Below are 19565 nucleotides of genomic sequence, written 5' to 3' on the forward strand. Positions count from 1 at the left end.
GAGCATTCTTTCAACAGAGGCCACACACCTAGGAAATGTCTGCACCAGAACATCCCCACCTCATTTCTGACATGCCATCCCTGCTCCCACACTCAAGGACATGATGACAGACATGCCTGAGAGAGTACTCTGTTGAAAACTCTGACATTTAAACACAGTACAGATGACACCACACAATTCCTATTTTCTTGTTCCAGGTATCTTTGCTTAGTCACACAGCAGTCAATAAACATCCAACTCAGAAGCTCTGAGATCCAGAGTCCTGACAACATCCAGCCATAGCACCAAACAGAACACTAAGGTTGTCTCTGGGCTATTTGTGCACAGTCTGAACAGACACTTTTCCACAAATGTACTGAGACCCACTTGCTTTCTTCCAGCAAGCAACCACAGAGCTGTAGATGATGTCAGCTGCCATTTTGGGAATGATGGTAAATCACTTGGAAAGAACAGCTCCCACTTCTTTGTTTTCCAGGAACAGAAATAGTCTGGTCTCTACTGCTGGGTACCATGTCCAAGACAGTTGAACCATCAGAATGAACCAACCGGGAAAAGCTACAAAGAGATCTCAAAAGACATTCCCCCCAAAGACCTAGTCACTTTCCAAGGGAGCTGGTCCCTTTCCATCTAGACTCAACCATTGCCCCAAATCTTCTGGAGTAATTATTGTGTACATTTGAACATGGCATACATTATTGTTCTAGTGGGGGTGAAGAGGGCCTGAAGAAGAGCTTGAGTATAAAAACAAACCGGTGTCATCAAACCAGCCCATATCTACTGGCTAGACCACTCCAGTTATTCTAGAAGGGAAGCCTAAGGGGACTGTGTGGTGACTCCAATAGCCCTCTGGAAAGTGCTCTGGACCTTAAACACATTTACTGAAGAAGTATTACATCTTCATAGTTGAGAACAACACCATGTTTTACTATTTATATGTACTATCTCAGTTCATCTTTACCCCAACCCAGTATCCCCACTTATAGACAAGGACACGGAGTCACAAACATTGAACAAATGAGTCCAAGGACATACAGACTCCACCTCTATTGTCAAGGCTTTCAGCTATCATCTTGCACTGACTTTTGTCACAGCCACTGCCTGCTACCAACCCACTCCTTGTGGTTCTTGCAAGGAAAGTGGTCCACACCAACCTACTTTCCATAAACTCAACAAAATGAGGTTTTCAATATGAAGTCACTCAGCAGCCTTGACTAAATTTCCATATTGTTTTTGTGTAGCACCACTCCAGGATAAGAGTGCTTTCAATTATTGTGGTTTTCATCTTTAAGAAGGCTTTCATCTTACATCTGTCACAAGCCCCCAGATTAGTTCATCCTCTCAGGTACCATCTACTCTGCCATATAGTCTGCGTCTATCTCAGTGGAGTTAAGGACGTTGTGGATGGAAGCTGTGTATAAGCCCTCTTCATTAAGTCTCACTATCTCCAAGAAAATGGCCAACTTAAGGGGTTGGTACAGGGGGGATAGGATGACACAAAGCAGAGATCGTGCTACATTGCTCATCTTTAATATGTCAGTTCAAGATATGATCGAAGGATGAGCTTCCCAGGGATTTGCTCATGAACGCATCTCTGGCTTTGCCTTCCACCAACTCCATCCATATTTAGACAAGAATTTAGAAGGCAAACAAGAATCAAGTCCAGCTGTGGCTCTTAACCCATTTGCTCCAAAAGACAAATGGTATTCTACCACCAATGGCAGGCAACACTTCAAAAACTCTATTAACTGTAAGTCTCTCTCTCTCTCTCTCTCTCTCTCTCTCTCTCTCTCTTTTTTTTTTTTTTTTTTTTTTTTTTTTTTTTTTTTTTAGTTAGAGCTTTGGAAAATGTGTCAAGGGCAGTTTGGAAAATGGAACCTAGAGATAACCTCCCATCAGGGCAGTACCCTGGCTAGATGGCTAAGCATGGAGGAGGGGAGTATCTAAAGGCAGAAACAGGGTGGCTATCGTCCCTCTGAGTCTGTACCTGTTCCTTCACATTCCTGACAGCAAATGCAGTGAAGAACAGAAAACCACTCTTCCTTCGTGCTCTGTCTGGTGAATTCCTGCACTAGCTCCAGACCTGAGTTCACCTGTGACTATCTTGGAGCTGGTCTCTTTCTCATAGCCTGATCACATCTCTCTCGCCATGTACCTCTTGCTCCAGAATTTCCCACAGCTGTACTTGTAACTGTATGATTACTGTCTATCTTGCCATTAGACCATAAGTCCCTGAGATCGGGAGACACATTCTCCTGAAACACCACACAGAGAGCCCACACTGTAGTCTCTCCTGCATAGAAGGGTCCATGGCAGGACTGGTTCTCGCCAAATGAGGTAGCAAAGATATTGAGGCCATTTGGAAAGGGGTGTAAACGTTCAATGTTAGCAATGCACTTGTTGAAAAGCCTTGATATCAATCAGTCAGACTTATGATGCAGCCATGAACCACTTGGGAAAATGTTACCAACTTAAATGTACTCGACATTGAGCAAAATACAGACATTAAGAAAAAAATAAGTAAAAACAGATAGAACTTAAAATACATATATACGTATCTCTGCCACTGTCTTTGGAAATTCTTAGCAATGTCATGCTTCTGGAATTACACTCCAAACATAAAAACTTAATTCAGTACTGGGCCATGCAGCATGGTTGCTCAAAGTGCGGTCTACGGACCATCTTCATTTTCAGTTACTTTGAAACTGAAGTTTCAAACTGAAACTGAAACTGAAGGAATCAGAGTTCAGATTCCTGAGCCTCAAACCGGACCCTCCAAATCAGGGTCTCTGAAGGGAAGGAAGGTAGATCCCAAGAACTGGCATTCAAAAAATATCCTCATTGATTCTGATGTACATAAAAGTTTGAGGCAAAGGCAAAATAAAATTGAAGAAGAACATAACAGTGTAACTACTTGGTCCGTTTATTCTATAACTGAAAGAAGCTTCTATTGTCTTTGTATTTCTACAAAGGACACAAATCATGCTTTTGTGTAGACCTCATACCATTCACTAAAGGCAGTGTTTGTGCTTAAGATGTAAATAACTGTATAGGATAATAATTAAATTCTAAACCAAATTCAGACATTGTTTTGAAAGTACTCACCAGGTGTTGTGAGAAGATCTGATTGGGAAACTACAAAGCAATAAAAGAAAAATCAGACATGAGTGTGTTTCATCTACAGGGATCCTGACCAAGAAATCCACATGTGAACCATTGGTTTTCTTCTGGTTGACTCCGAAGTAGAGTTATAGCCACTGCATGTGGATCAACGTCAACAGATCTGTAATCTGTCTTTGAAACTTCATTCAAATTGATAAAGACTTCTTGCGTCTCTGGTGCGTGGAGAACAAAATGCTAAGCTAGTCCCAAGAGACATGGTGACTTAAAAAAAAATGGCTTTTTACATCTGAAGAATAAATTCACTGTAACACTCTTTAATAATGTGGGCACTTGTTTCTGCATACTTCCTGCTGCAGATATTTCTGTATTTCATTAAAATAGAAATGAACGTTTCATCCCTGAAGAAAAGCAAATTAGGCTTGTACCTAATTTCGTACAAATGTGGGACCCATTCCTTTTCTTATTTCTTTGAGGGAACGTAGCCTGGCCGGTTCGTATGAATGGGCATGAGGAGCTGAGAAGGCGGGCTTTGGCTTCTCGGTTCTTGACCGGCTGAAATCACTAAAAGCATAGATTGGCAACTGTTGGGTCCAAAGAACAGTCAAGTGGCCTTGTGTTGACAAAGACAGTGGGGAGGTGAAAATGTCTTTCCTTTCTCATAAAATGACAGAGGCGGTCACTTACTGAGACTCACTGACCCTCGACTAAATTCTCATTTAATCGGGAGAATTAAACGAGAGACATAGATCGAATGTGTATCAGACTGGCTGGCGTGTTGTCGGCACACAACGGATGTCAGCCACCATTACAGTAAGAATTACAATGATGATAATTCTACAATTTCCAACACTCACTGTCTTTAAGTACGTCACCCACATTGTCTCATTTGGTCCTCATGGCAACCCATGATGGTAGGATTCCCTCCTCTTAGAGAGAAGTAAACTGAAGTTGACTTAGCGGTAAAATAAGTTGGTCAAAGCACTCCATTGTTTGCACTTTCCTGATGGACAAATCAGTTTGGAGAGGAAGAGAGGTCATTGCTATCATGATTCTGCCTTGAGCTATGTAATATGCATTATCTCTTGGAGGCCCCCCTGAGCAGATGGCCCATGTCTTCCCCATGGCCACAGTCATGTGCGTTGTGGGGGCAGTGCCACAGGTAGGATCTGTTTCCTGAGCAGCACACATCGTCCAGGACAACCTGTGCTGAGCCCTGACCAAACCACGCAGTTGCTCAGATGCTATTCAAGAGCTTTCCATGTATCATCCTGGTTAGTCCTCAAAACAACCCATGGAAAAACGGAGGCTCTGGAAGGTGACCCAAGACCGACTGGCTGGTAGGCAATAAGGGGCAGGACTTGTACTCAGGCCAGTTGCTCTTACCCATGGCACAGTTTTGCCTCTTGGCATCTATATATTTAACATTCAACTATGTGACCCAAATCATAAGGTCTGCACTTTTGCACAGGCAGGCACACCCGTGCACACACAGGGCTAGAAGAAGATAAAGAAACAGCAGAAGAAGTTACTATTTAAAGCATCAACCAAGGCAGAGGTATTCACTGTTTTCCCAACACTTGATAAAAATTCTAGAAAAGAAGAGAAATCATAACTGATTATATCCAGAGTCTTAGTCAGATCCTCCTGTCCACACCTGCCTCTGCTGCGTCTCTGAGTGGCTGCAACCCCCAGGGAACACCCTGAGCGGGAGAGATCTTAGGAAAGGGGTGTCACTGGGCAGAGGCCAGCATGAAGACTCAGGACCTATCTTCTGGTCAGTGTGGAACCTTACGAGGAAGAGGCCCGGGCCCTGGTAGTCCCCATCAGAAGAGGCCCTTCCTTGCCCTACATCTAAAACCCAGCAAGAATCTCCATAGCAGGCCCTCCTGAGTCCTTGGGGTGGCTTTGGGCCCCACAACCACCCAATCCCAGAGTTCAGTTACCACCTGCTGTCTGTGCCTCTTCAGAAGTGGCTTCTATGGTTGATTCTGTCACTGATCTTGCTGAAAAATACAAAGAAAAAGGGCCAAATGAGAACTCTTCTGAAAACCAGCGTTAAATCTCACCTCCCTGCTAATTCACGCAGAGGAGGGGGTGGCATCACACTTTACTTTGGAGGGTTAGCTGGGCCTCACTCATTAAATAATTCACTCAGCAAACATGGACTGATCTCTCACTGCCCATGAGGCACTGCACTGAAAGTTGGGGAGAAGGGAGGACTCCATCACACAGGACAAGACTCCATTCTCTGGAGCTTAGAGACGACTCAGCATCCAGTCTCGGTAGCCAGTAATCCAGTCTTACCCTTGAGAGGAAAACAGAGCACAGGGTGGGAATCTCAAAGTGAACGATTTATGGGCTTAGAAGGAGGGCAGGAAAATTCCAGAGAGGAGCAGATATTTCATCTAGACTTGAAAAAAGGCAACAAATGTCAAGAAAATATGGAGCAGAAGTAGGATTGCCAGACAAAAGTTACAGGAGTCCCAGTTAAGTTGGGATTTCAAATAAACAAGCATATTTCGTAATGTAAGTATATCCCAAATACTGTATGGGACATACTATACTAAATAATTGTCTTAAAAAAAGTTTTATTTGAATTTCAGGTAAACAATGGGTACTTCTTTAGTGTAAGTATGTCCCAAATAAATTTGCATGGGACACACTTACACGCACACACACACACACACACACACACACACAAACCAAAAATATTTTTTTATAAATCTGAAGTTCAAATTTAACTAGGTGCATTGTATTTTTATTTGCAATATCTGAATACTCTGGTGGAAAGGCATCCTGTAGGTGGCAGTAAACACATTCTCTTCACTGACCTTTTTTTTTTTAATTTTTTTTATTTTTTACATTTATTTATTTTTGCGAGACAGAGAGAGACCAAGCACAAGCAGGGGATGGGCAGAAAGAGAAGGAGACACAGAATCCGAAGCAGGCTCCAGGCTCCGAGCCGTCAGCACAGAGCCCGACACGGGGCTCGAACTCACAAACCGCGAGATCATGACCTGAGCTGAAGTTGGCCGCTCAACCGACTGACCCACCCAGGCACCGCTTCACTGACCTTTATTTAACCCCCTCTCCAAGTGAACTGATGCCCTCCATCCTCCCTATAAACCTACCAATCACTAGGGCTGGTGCACTGTTTCCTAGCATCCTGGCAACTTCCGTCCTAACCAGCTTAGTTGTACGATCAGCTAGAGGCAGGTATGAACCTCAACCTTGATTATGCCAGTCGTCCTTGGATTAAATTCAATTAAATATTAAGTACATCGATGAAATGTGGGTAAAAAGAAAACGATGGCTTTCTATAAAAATGAGGCTGAAGGCTTTGGAAATAAAATCAAGGTACTAAAAAGAAATCAGGCGAGAGAGACACTGAAGAATATAAGAAAGACGTACAACCACAGGAAAGACGTACAACCACATGAGAATGTCTGTGTTCATACCGCTTTGCAAGTGTCTTTCATTTCACACTTCCCTTTAGAGAAATGAAGGCTAGAAATTTCAGATATGCAAAATTGGTTTGGTTTATGCAAGAAAGACATTGGAGAACCACCGGAGATCCCTACTGGGAGAAAGTCCTAAGGCAGCAAATTGGTGAGTCAAAGTGTATTTATGTGCCTTAAGTTAAAGCGAAACACTTAAAATATGTATCCTAGCTTATGGTTCCCCATTTTAAACAACATTTTTGAGTAACCAACAAACTCCCTGTTCCAGCTCCATAAGAACAAGTTCTTTTGGAGCAACGGTTCTTCAAGCAGGGGCCACGAGTCAGCAGCAGCAGCCAGCACCCGGAATGTGTTAAAAATGCAAATTGTTAGGGCTCCCCCAGACTTACGCATCAGGAGTTCTGGAAGTGGTGCCCAAATATGTGTGTTTACTAAGCACTCCAGGTGACTCTGACACATGGGAAAACCACTGTGCAACAGCATATGTAAAGGAAACGTAACAGCGAGTTCAACAGTATGGTGAGATACACTTCCTTAGACAACCACTTACGCAGCCCCTATGGGACGCTGGACCCCTCAGGCAGGGGATGTATTGACATTGCGTGATGCCTCCACTGTCCTTTGTAAATTTGCTCTAGCAGGTGAGGCGTCCAGGTAAGCAACTGGTGAACAGGAAACTAAGGGCTCCAGTTGAGGGATGTCCAGGAGTCTAGCGGAGATCATATGTGATTCCCCGGCACAATTCCAGGAAGTACAAACAGATGTGAGCCAGGCAGAGGGGAAGACGTGGGGCAAAATGGGCTCTGAGGAGGTAGGGACACTACTTCTACACTAACTAAAGGGCTCCTTCGAAACAGTCTAATAAGAATAAGAATAAAAAACAGTATTTATAAGAATAAAATACAAACTCTAGGGGCACCTTGGTGGCTCAGTTGGTTAAGCATCCAACTCTTGGTTTCGGCCCAGGTCATGATCTCACAGTTCGTGGGTTCGAGTCCCACGTTGGGCTCTGGGCTGACAGCTGTGGAGCCTGCTTGGGATTCTCTGTCTCCCTCTCTTTCTGCCCCTCCCCCACTTACACACACATACTCTCTCTCTCTCTCTCTCTCTCTCTCAAAAATAGAATAAGTAAACACACACACACACACACACAAAATACAAACTCTATGCAAAGCTTCTTGGCCGTCTCCTGCAGAGGGAGAGATAGACGAATTAGGTTTCTGGCTGGAAGGACTGAATACAGAAGTGTCATTCACTGTAAACCAATTTGGGTTTACTATCATTCCCATCCAAAGATTCTTCTTTGAGAGGTTCTTTTAAAAAAGGGTTCTGAGTTCATTAGGAAACATTAACAGCCTAAAACTAAGTTCTTGAAAAGGAAAGATCCTGATGGGGCAAAGTGGGGGTGCTGGGAGTGGGACCTGTACACCCAGGAGCTTGGGGGACACAGGAACGTAGGTTTAAATTCTAGTGCTGCTGCTCCTTTGCCCTCTAAACGTGAGCAATCATTAACCTCACTCTCCGTCTCCTTATCTGTATGAGGATAATTACACGAACTACTTCATTAGGTTATTGTGAAGACAAAACCAGAAAAAAAAATACACCAAGTGTTTAAAACAGTGTCTGTCATGTAGCTGGCATTCAAAAAATTAGCTTTGAAATATTCAAAATACTAGCTATATTAGCTATATTCAAAATATAGCTATACGAATTAAATATATAGGGGGAAAAAAACCCTTATTCTAAAATAAAATACTGACTTCGCACCAGAAAGCAACATAATTTTCAGAATGAAAGAACTAGATATTTAAACACACAAAAATAAGAAACTCATTAGAGACCAGATACGCTGTTAAACATCTTAAACGCTATTAAACGTCTTAAAATACACAGGCCAGAGCCCCACAACAACACTTCAACCTGATCTGAAATGTAAGTACTGCTGAGGTGGAGAAACCCTGGGGTTGGACTAGAAAAAAATGACTTTTCTCTGAGTTCCCATTTCCAAAATACACGTCCTCATTTTATAGATTAGGAAACCGAGGTTCAGAGATGTTAAGTCATTTACCAAAGTCACAGCTAATAGCTCCCCTTCCTTGCCTTATACCATCGATTTCAACTTACAGAAATTGCAAAGTATTTTATTCTTTCCTTTGAATGTTTATTTGTGTATTTTTGAGGGGGGGTGTAAAAAGGGCTGAGAGAGAGGGAGACAGAGAATCCCAAGAAGGCTCGGCGCTCTCAGCACAGAGCCTGATGTGGGGCTTCAACTCACGAACGTGAAGATCACAGCCTGAGCTGAAATCAAGAGTCAGATGCTCAACGGACTGAACCACGCAGGCGCCCCGCAAAGTATTTTATTCTTAAACACTACTGTTCAAAGAACACCATATATATATATAGTCTGCCAGAAATTATATTTTTTGCTTATTTGTGAGATTTAAATTTCAGCCGACACTTTCACTGGTTCACACATTCTCACACCTTCAAACATCAGTCGGGCTGATGGCATCCACATTTCTGTATCCATCCTGCTTTTTACCCTTTGCATAGGAAAGAATGTATAAGACATAAAAAGAAATAAACCCCATAAATCTTAACAAACGTATACTGTTGTTTCCTTATCACACTTCTGGCCCGGGGACGTGTCTCGTAAGAAAATGCCAAGGCTGATATCAAAAAGGTGGCTGCCTGTGTTCTCCTCTATGATTTTGATGGCTTCCCGTCTCGCATTTAGGTCTTTTCATCCATTTTTAATTTAGCGTCCCAGAAACTATATACAAGGAAACAGAAATCCTGCTCAGGACCTGGCATGAAGTCGTGCCTTTGGGGACGGCTCACAGGCACAATGGCTCTGGCCCAGCTGGCCCCGCACTGGAGCATTCAGGCTGCATCACTATGTTCAGCATGAGCCAGGCACTCGGTCAGGCTCTTGGAAATGCAAGATGTGGAGCCAGGTCCTAAATGAGCAAGACGCTGCCCTCCAGCGCCTCCCAGCATAGCAGGATCCCTAGAAAAATCCACAGATAATTTGGTGCAAGATGCCATGGAAAAATAAGAGTGATAACCATAGGGATGATACACTCTGTGTGTGTATCTGTATATGTGCCTGTTTGTGAGTGTGTGTGTGTGTGTGTGTTAAGAGTATATGTCAGGGAAAGATTCCTGGACAGGACAGGTATGTCTGCGGTATTTAAAATAGCAGCTAAGGGTGCCTGGGTGGTCAGTCGGTTAAGCATCTGACTTCAGCCCAGGTCACAATCTCGGGTTTGCAAGTTTGAGCCCCGCATTGGGCTCTGTGCTGACAGCTCAGAGCCTGGAGCTTGCTTTGAGTTCTGTGTCTCCCTCTCTTTCTCCCCTTCCCTGCTCATGCTCTGTCTCTCTCTCTCTCTCTCTCTCAAAAATGAATAAACATTAAAAAATAAATAAATAAAATAAAATTGAGATGAAATGGACAAATTACTTGAAAAAGTAATTTACCAAAACTGACACAAGAAAGAGAAAATGTGAACAGTCCTGTATCTACTGAGTAAACTGAATTTTGAATTAAAAACTTTCAACACAGGGCACCTGGGTGGCTCAATCGGTTGAGTGCCCAACTTCGGCTCAGGTCATGATCTCGCGGTTCATGAGTTTGAACCCCGCGTCGGGCTCTGTGCTGACAGCTCGGAGCCTGGAGCCTGCTTCTGATTCTGTGTCTTCCTCTCTCTCTGCCCCTCCCCTACTCTCACTGTGTGTCTCTCTCTTTCAAAAATAAACATTAAAAGATTAAAAAAAATTTTTTTTAATAAAATAAGAATAGCAGCTAGATTTAGCCAGGTGAAGGCAAGGGAGAGTGGGAAGAAGACTGTAACCAGATAAAGGGAACAGCATGAGTGTTGTCAACATGGCAGAGAAACAGCATTACTGGAGTGTGGCCACGGACTTTCTCCTTGTTCCAGAACATTCTGCACCTCAACCAGACTGAGTCACATAACTTTCACTGGTGAGTTTGTGCAACAATCGTGCTCTGAAGAAAGGAGAACTGTTCAGGATGGTGATTCAGGAGTGCCTCCCCATGTCCCACATCCACCCCCCCCCCCGCCCCGCCCCCTGTCCAGATGTCACCCACATTAAACACCTTCTCATAATGTCTGAAAACCCCTTCATTCGTTTTCTCCTTATTTCAGGCATCAGTCATTGCTAAATCCCTTGCGAAGCTGTGGAAAGGGTACACACAAGGCTCAGCAACCTGCTGGAATTCATTTGTAAGCAGTTATTACTTCCTCGTTTTGCAAAACGTTGGCCTTCAAGAAATGGGACCAAAGGAAGTTACATTAAAAATTTTCTTGCAGGGGCGCCTGGGTGGCTCAGTCGGTTAAGCATCCGACTTCAGCTCAAGTCATGATCTCACGGTCTGTGAGTTCGAGCCCCGCTTCAGGCTCTGTGCTGACAGCTTGGAGCCTGGAGCCTGCTTCAGATTCTGGGTCTCCCTCTCTCTCTGCCCCTCCCCCGCTCATGCTCTGTCTCTCTCTGTCTCAAAAATAAATAAAAACATTTAAAAAAATTTTAAAAAATTTTTCTTTCAATAACTGTAGGCTTCTAGAAAAAGTTGCAGGGCTAATACGGAGATCCCACACACCCTGACCCAACTCCTCTGATGCTACCCAAAACTACCGGGGTGCATTTGTCCTGACTACCAAATCAGTGCTGGTACGTTCCCACTCACTAAACTCCAGGGTTTATTTGGATGTCACTTGCTTTTGCTTTTTCTCTCCCAGGATCCAATCCAAGACACTACTGGCCCTTAGGTAGTTAGGTTTGGATAAAACGTTAGGACAGCGCCTAGAGGCTTAAAAGTGAGCAGTTCCAAGGCGCCCTCTATGGGCCGGACACTGGGCGGTGACTTCCCGCCGATGTGACCCTAGGAGGTTGGAACACGGTCGCATATCACAAACGAGTAAAGGGAGGCTTGCAGAGAGGCCCCAGAGCTGGCAAACGGCAGCGCGAAAGACGTGGCTAGGAGAGGCAGGGGTTCCACGGCCCCTCCAGCCCCGCACAAACCTGGGGGCACTGAATTTTTCTCAGGAGTTTGTGCGAGGACCAAAGCTGAGGACGGTGCCCGCTGCCATGGCCGGCGGGCACCCAGCTCCCCCACGGGGGCTCCAGCCCCGAGCCAAATGCCAAGGTTTGTCTCCTGGGCTCTTTTCGAGAAGCAGCAAGAGTCGTCGGGCCAAGACGGCTCCCTGAATGCCAGCGGACCGCCTCCAGGGTTCAAACCCCGGCCCAGCCGCTCACCCGCTGCTGACCCGGCCCAAACCGCGTAACCTTTCTGAACCTCAGTTTCCTCATCTGCAATGCGCCAGTGGTGATGCTTAACTGTGGGGCTGTTGGCAGGTTTAGATCGGAAAACACAGGCACGCTCTCCACCCGAGCACCTGGTACAGAGGGAGCACGTTGCAGAGGGTCATCCCCCACGTCTAAACAGCAAGCACCGGCGCGCGTGCGTGCGTGCGCGCACACGCGTTTGCGCATGCGCATGCCCATGCCTATAACACCCGCTAGTAAAACCACGAGTTGCGGCAATCCGCGATCCCTGCGGCCGTAAGCCCCTCTGCAGGTAACAATGGGGGGAACTCGCACCCTGTCCCTCAGGGGCTGACGTGGATCTCGTGTCCCTGCTCAGCCAGTCCAAGTCCAGGGATTAATGTCCTCTAGATAAAAGCCAGAGCTAACAACACCCCCCCACACCACCATTTGCAAGTATTTTGATGGAGACGAAGTTTCCAGCCCCCAGACTGCCCGGAGCCAGTATCCACTGACGTCCTCCTGACAAGAAAAGAAGGTGGGCGCCCTCGGTCACCATGTAGTCAGTACCCCGTTGACGTAGAACTGGCCGGTCCCCCCATCACCAGGGCGGCGAGGGCCTCATCACGGGGGTGCTGCTTTCACGAAGGCCCTTTCCCAAATGAACCTCTAGCTTGGGAGCTTCCCCTACAAAGCCTGGGGGTAGGCGTGAGAGTTCTAGAAGTTCTCTGGGAATTAGGGTTCTTTGGCCCCGTCTTCTGAAATTCACGAGTGGAGCAAAAAGGTGACACCAAAGAAAGGGGGAGGGAGATAGAAGAGAAAAAGGAAGGAAGAGACGAAGGGAGGGAGGGAGAGAAGGAAGGAGGAAAGGGAAGCAAGGGAAAACGGAAGGGAGGAACTGAGGGAGAGACAGAGACAATGGGAAAAGGGAGAGAGATGGAGAGATAGCTAACAGGCAGACTGGCTAACCGGCCTGTTCACGTACTATCTCATACATGGACACCGAGATTCCACAGTCACACTGATTTGCCTGTGGCTCTTTTGTGTCCGTTTGACCACCTGACACTCTTAAGAACACAAAGATATCCATGAGTTGTTGAGCTTCTAAAGCGGTGAGTGACAGACACAAATTTCGAGTCTTAATGATCTTGTCTGTGCTCAGCTCTTTGGCCTGTAAATATTACCAAGCCAGATATACCTGCAGAAATAAGTCACGTAATGAGCATTTTCAGGGGCAGTCTTACTGCCCGTTTTTATAGTACACAAACCATGTCCTCAACCAACGATCAAAATTTTAGGGCCTCTTAATAATACACACACACTTTTCCGTAACACCAAGGATTTTTCTAAGGCCAATCAATCGTTTCCTTAGTTGAGCTACTCGCTGAAAACACTGACATAATGATCGACTTTTTCTAAGTACAACTATTGTATTTCTCAGCCAGAAACAAAAGGGGGGAAAAAAGAGCCATTCCTTCTAAGTACTCGCAATGACAATTATCAGCAAAGACTTGCCTCCTCCTTGATACAAAACTCCCCTCGAGATGGAAATTCTAACACCAGGGAATAAGTAGATACAATTTGCTATGATTTGGATTTGCAGGAGCGAAATTAATGAATATAATAATTAGATATAATACCTGTAGGTAGAACTGGACCCAGTAAAAGACATATTTGGAAGATGACCGTGGAGATCCCCATTTTGCTGGGTTCTTCTCAACTGGAAGAAAAATACCTTGACATTTATAGGTTCCCAGCTGAAAGGAGGCGTGCCCACTAGGGTGGTATAGTTCTATTGCTGCCATAAATCAGTGTAAAGGAAGTGAGGACTTTTGCTAACAGTTGATGGTTAATCTGTGGGAACAACTTAGGTGTGTTAGATTGATTGCTCTGTGAACGATCTGGCCATTCTCCAACTGCAGACACACTGACAGTGATACAATTCCCAACTTCCTTTTAGGTGAACCTGTAAGACTCTCAGGTGCTCTCTGAATACAGGCTTAAGTTTAATCTTGGAGAATTTGAATGAACTTTGGGGAAGTCAGCCCCAAGAGTGGGGCATAGCAGGATGTGGGCTGCCGGGCAAACATAGAACGTGGTGCCAAGGGGAAATCATCTCTTTGGGATGATTTGTTCTGGCAGTGCATGCCCTTGTTGGCCCCTTGCTTTGGAGAACAACATGATTGGAAAGTAGAAGGTACGAGGGGTGAGTTCATAGAGTCCGTAGAGTTCATAGGCTCGACCTAGCTTCCACCATCTTCTGGCTCTCACACTAATCCCATAGCACGGGAGCTGAGAAACCAAACGTCAGACCAAACCCCCTCCGACCATCTCACAGGCTCTGATTTCTTGGCCCTTGACGTTCACTTTGTGTAACTCTGGGAGCTTGGCAAACCCACAAAGCCTGCCCCTGACCTCCTCCTACCTTACAAACGGTCCCTCTCCTTGGCTTTGTCATGTAGGTATCACTTTTCCCTTTGGGACCCCCAGTCTTTATCACCAGACTTTGGTAAACCCCCCACTCTCCCCAAGGTTGCCTGTCTTGTATTTTGATCAAAGTGCTCTTGGTGGTTGGTAACCCTTGGTAGAAGCATTTGCAGGACTTGCCTGTCATGCTGACCTGGAGGAGCAGTGCCCTGCTTCTCAGCTGAGACACCGAGGCTATCAGATAACACCTTGGTTTCCTTGCCATGAGCCGATAACCTGTGGTCTCCTGCTGTGTCATTCTGGAAGGATACCATGAACTCACGCCAGTCAGGATTCAAGGCTGGGCGTCTACACTTCGCTTCATTCAGATAGAAGATACATTCACCCCGGGGATTTTGTTTTTAATCCTACACCTCTTCCCAAGTTCTACTTCTCCCCTTGATGAAAGTAGGCACGTTTCTGCAGGATAGCCTCATTGATTTTCATTCTCCTGCTGTCAGTCCAAGAATTGGTAGGTCTCAGGGGACTAGAGGGCAAGGATACACATCTCCTAGGGATGCCTAAGACCAGACAGCACATCGGATTCCTCTGCCAGGGGTTATGCTAGTTTGGATCCTGGTGGGCTGGGCCGAGGATGGTCATGAAGCCAGGTCTGGGATCATCAAAACAGGGGAGCTCTTACAGCTTAGTGATGTGTGCCTTGAGCACAGCAGAGAATAGTGGTGGTCGGAGTAAGAAATATCTGTGAGGGAGAAAGAGGGTAAATGTATCCTTCCCTCACCGAACAAAGCACACTGCCTGGTCGTAGAGACAGATGCACATGCTGACAATTACAACAGGGGGCAGTAAGTATTAATACAAGTTGTGATGGGAACGTACAGAAAATGTATCTAAACCAGACGGCAGAGGCAGTTTCTCGGAAAAGGGGACACCTAAACGTAGTGCCGAAGTATAAACAAGGGTCATCCAGTGACCACCAGTGGGAAGACCCAGCGAAGAACAAGGCATGACTTTCTGGACTGTGTGAGAAGGGAAGCAGGAGGGTATCCTGCCAGGAGCCTGGGAAGCAAGCTTCATCGATAGCTCTGCCCAGACCGGGAGCATCCTTCTTGAGAGCTTAGTGTGATTTTCCCAATGGCACAGTATCCCCATTTTCGTTATTTTGGTGACTCTGTTCTTCTTCCTCTTTGATCAGTAGTAAAGAGCCAAAAAAAAAAAAAAAAAAAAACAAGGGCATGTGTGGTTTTTTTTTTTTTTTGTTTTTTCAGAAGACTCCAGGGAGAGGGAAGTGGAGGGGACCTACCTGTCATTTCAAAGCCACTTGGGGATGTGTCCCAGGTGGGAAAATGGCTAATGTCGGCGGAGCAGGAAGAAGGTGGACGTCCCTAACGTGCAGGATGGACACAATGGGGTTGAGGGCACCACCAGGTAGGTCCTTCATCACCAGAAACCCGCCTTGTCCCAAGGCCCTTTGTTGGTTATAAGACCCTGTTCAGAGAGGCCTTCCTGTGTGTAGAGGAGGGTTCTGGGGGAACCCAGCCCTCCAGCAGCATCTGCTCCCTCTCCCTTTCCCCTGCCCACTGGCTTAGAAGCACCTGCGTGAACAGCACATCTGGATGGAAGACTGGAGCTACGGAGCTGCCATTAAGAACAACAGAACAGGGGCGCCTGGCTGGCTCGGGGGGTTAAGCCAACTCTTGATTTTGGCTCATCATCTCACAGTTCATGGGTAGAGCCCAGTTCATGCATCGGGCTCTGTGACATCAGTGCGGAGCCTACCTGGGATCCTCTCTCCCCCTCTCTCTGTCCCTTCCTCGCTCGCTCTCTAAATAAATAAATAATTGAAAAAAGAAAAACAGGACAGAGCAGCTCATGAAAGCTCCGAGGCTCGGCACGCAGGCCCCACGTGGGAAGGGCCTTCCCCAGGCAAACCATACTGATGGCCACCTGCCTGCAGACTCCGGAGGTGGAACCAAGCTCCCCACCTCCGTCCCAGAGGGATGGCCCTCACTGGAACCCTGGAGGCGTGCACATGGCTTTTAGTTTTTTTCAGCACTAGAAACCTTTCCTAAATTGAAATTCGTGGGAAGCCCCCAAATGTAAAACGGAGGAGGAGGAGTCCGTGCCAGTTCAGACAGCTCCTCCTCCTTCCTGTGCTCACCGTCCTCCAGCTTACCACCCCCCCCACCACCCTTTCCTCCTGCAGGCAGCCTGGGGCAGAGCTGGGAATCCCTTGAGGGAGCTCTGCCCTTCCTTTTACAGGACGGAGAACTAGAGGCCCAGTGAGGCTCCGGGCATTGCCAGAGGCAGTGCCCCGATGCTGAGCTGGGGTTCCAGGCAGATTCCCCAGGGCAGGCAACTGCCCTCAGCTTACGTGGCCTAAGCCCTGCTTTCTTTCAAAGATTGGCTCCACCCACAGGCAAGTGCCCTGCCTGCCCCCCTGGGGGGCTGGAGGCAACACAGGTTCCCATCGCCTCTGCAGGGTGTCTGATCTCTGAGCCCAGGGGCCCTGTGACTGGGACGGACCAGGGTCGCTGAGCTAAGGGTGCAAGAAGGCTGGGGAGCCTGGGTGGGAAGGGGTGGGCGTCTTCAGATATTGCTGTTTGTTTCTGGCCACTGGGTCCCAGAAGTCTGTGTGACCACGGCTCACCTTCGGGTGTCAGGCTGACCTCCAAAATCTGATTTTGCCCTTGCTAAGTAACACAGCAGAACTGCTAGCCATTGTTACCATTCTAATAACCCTTCGTGCACAATGTGTATGATGCATACAGTCAGCTTTGATCTCAGAAAGCCCGTCTTCCCAACCAGGCTACAAGGGACCCCCGCCCCATCCAGCCCCACCACGATCTGAAGAGCAAGCTGTCTCAGCGTTTCCTGCTGCTCCTCTGTAATCACGGTGCCTCAAGCAGAGCAGGTGCTCAGCAGGCATTGGCTGTTGAAGGTGGGTTATCAAGAGCAGTCCCCGCTCCTGTTTTCCAGGGTCACCAACATGCGGCCTCGAGCTGGGGACTCTGTGATCCAGAGAGAGGAAGTGACACACAGAGCCAGGCCGGTGTCCAGGACAGCTCCAACAGAAACTGCCTCCCATCAGAAGAATGGAGAGTAGGAGGATTGATACAGCTTGCTGTCCATCAGGACACAATCCAACTGCAGAATCTTCCAGAAAGAAACACTCTAATGACCCTTGAAAAATAGAAGTCTGATCATCTTACTCTCATCTTTCTCAAAATAATGCTGCAAGCCCTGGCATGGTTTATAAACCCCACAGAGCCAGCCCCCATAGCCTCTCCTCTCAGCACACTCCAGTGATAGTCCAGCCTCAGGGCCTTTGCACTTGCTGTTTTTGCTGCCTGGAAGATTTTCCCCCACAAATCTGTGAGTTCACTCCCTTCCATCCTTCAGATTTTTTCTGATACATATTTCCCCCTTGCAGCCTTTCCTAACCACCCCTATTTAGGCCTCCCTAACCCCTTCCTGGCTCACCATTCTCCACAGTGCTTCTCACCATCTGGCCTCCTTATATTTTATGTCTTTACTGTTTTGCCTATCTGCTCCCACTACAATACAAGCTCTACCAGGCAAGGATTCGTGTCTGCTATATCCCCAGAATCTAGAACAATGCTTAGCACACAGTAGGTATCAAGAAATATCAAGAAATATTTGCAGATGGAATTGACTGAATGGACATGAGCAGATCCGAAAGAAGGAGACCAGGACTGTTCACACAGAGTGACTTCTACGTTAACTGGGTACTGAGTACATGTAAAAGATAATACTGTTTATTCATCTGCTTACTTAGCAAATATGTCCTGAGTACTTACGATGTGCCAGGCACTGCTCTAGGTAATGGGGCTAAAGTCCAAAGCCAGGGAGACATAATCCCTGCCCTCATGGGCTTTATAAACTAGAGCAACACAGACAATAGACAAGAAATGAATAAGTAGAAAGAAGGATTTCAGATTGTGATAAGAATTATGAAGGAAATGAAAAAGGTGATAGAATAGAGTATCAGTGGTAGGAAGAACTACTTTGAATGAGGTGCCCAAAATAGCACACTAGCTCGGTAACTGCTTCAGAGGAATCTGAGTCTCAGAGAGGTTAGGTAACTTACTCAAATCACACCACTAGAAAATGGCAGAACCAGAGCTTGAATCAAAAGTGGGACTCCAGGGCCCGGTATTTTTCCACTAAACCCCAAAGCCCTCCCCACCTACCTCTAAGAGATTGTATTTCCAACCAAATGGTGGGTCTTGGGTTTGAGTGCTATCCACCAAAGGACATCTTGATATTCGGAAACATTCAAAGGAATGGGTAGAGAAAGAAAACAAGCTCTGAGGTCCTCGGGACAGGTGCAGAATTTTTTGACACAGGTCCTATGAAAGACACTAAGTGGCCTGTCCCCAAAAGAGTGAAGGGAGAATATTTTTAAGGACAACATGAGATCTAGACCAACACAAGTGGAAGCCTCATAGGCAGCTGCTGTCCAGAGTCGGCTCACAACAAAATGGGAAAATAAAAGGAAATCAAACCTGTGGCTTCCCAGTTCCTCTCTGCTACCTGTCTTTCCCTTTCTCTCCCTCCCCTTAGACACCCAGGAGCCATCTCTCCTTCACCAACGATCACCATCTTCCCCAGAGTTATTTCCAACTCTTTCCCACTGAGGCACAGGTTAGTGAAGCCCAATGCACTGCCTCTCCAGGGGGGGGGTCTATACCTGAACAGGGAACCCCTGAGGGCAAAAGTCCAAGGACAAAGTGAAGGAAGCAGGGGCAAGGAGCCTGGGGGACAGTGGGAGCACCCACACACAGGATGGCAGCATCATGGAGTGTTAGCCTTTTCAAGTTCAATTCGCCCCAGGGCGATCAGATTCTAGTAAATCCAGTTAAACTAATTATACTCACCAGACACTAATTGGTAAGCCAGGGGCCAATTCATTCATTTACAATAGGAGTATACTTTGGCTCCAGAACCAGTCTGCTTGAAAGACCAAATTATATACCAAGAGTTTGTTTGGTGAGCAAAGAATGGGAACAAGGAAACTGGATGGTATCCAAAAGAAACTCTTATCAAGATAATGGAACCTGTCATTGTCCTTGGGAAGTTTCTGCACAAAGAACTATTCTGGGCACCTCTAAATGCTTGTGGTTAGGAGTGCGCCCGCAATTCCCCAACGTGAAGCCCCTGCTATGGAAGAAATACGGGAGACTCTTCAGTAGGCCACCTCCAGCCAGAGCATGCGAGAACCGGGCCCACAGCCAATTTGGTTCATGC

The 19565-nt window shown here is 46.5% G+C and overlaps 1 protein-coding gene across 1 annotated transcript in view; it reads right to left on the reverse strand.

The window, feature by feature from the left end:
• Positions 1 to 13626, reverse strand: part of LOC132684797 (scavenger receptor cysteine-rich domain-containing protein DMBT1) — a 79368-nt gene extending 65742 nt beyond the window's left edge. Inside the window, exons 1-3 of the mRNA XM_081790571.1 lie at positions 13508 to 13626; positions 5067 to 5123; positions 3103 to 3132 (exon numbers count right to left, since the gene is read on the reverse strand). Of these exons, the coding sequence (XP_081646697.1) occupies positions 3103 to 3132; positions 5067 to 5123; positions 13508 to 13568 (148 nt within the window). The 5' untranslated portion in view covers positions 13569 to 13626. The remainder of the gene's footprint in view (positions 1 to 3102; positions 3133 to 5066; positions 5124 to 13507) is intronic.
• Between the last annotated feature and the right edge of the window lie 5939 nt (positions 13627 to 19565).

Source organism: Panthera onca, chromosome D2 (genome assembly GCF_046562875.1).
Source record: "Panthera onca isolate mPanOnc1 chromosome D2, mPanOnc1 haplotype 2, whole genome shotgun sequence".
NCBI classification, from domain to species: Eukaryota; Metazoa; Chordata; class Mammalia; order Carnivora; family Felidae; genus Panthera; species Panthera onca.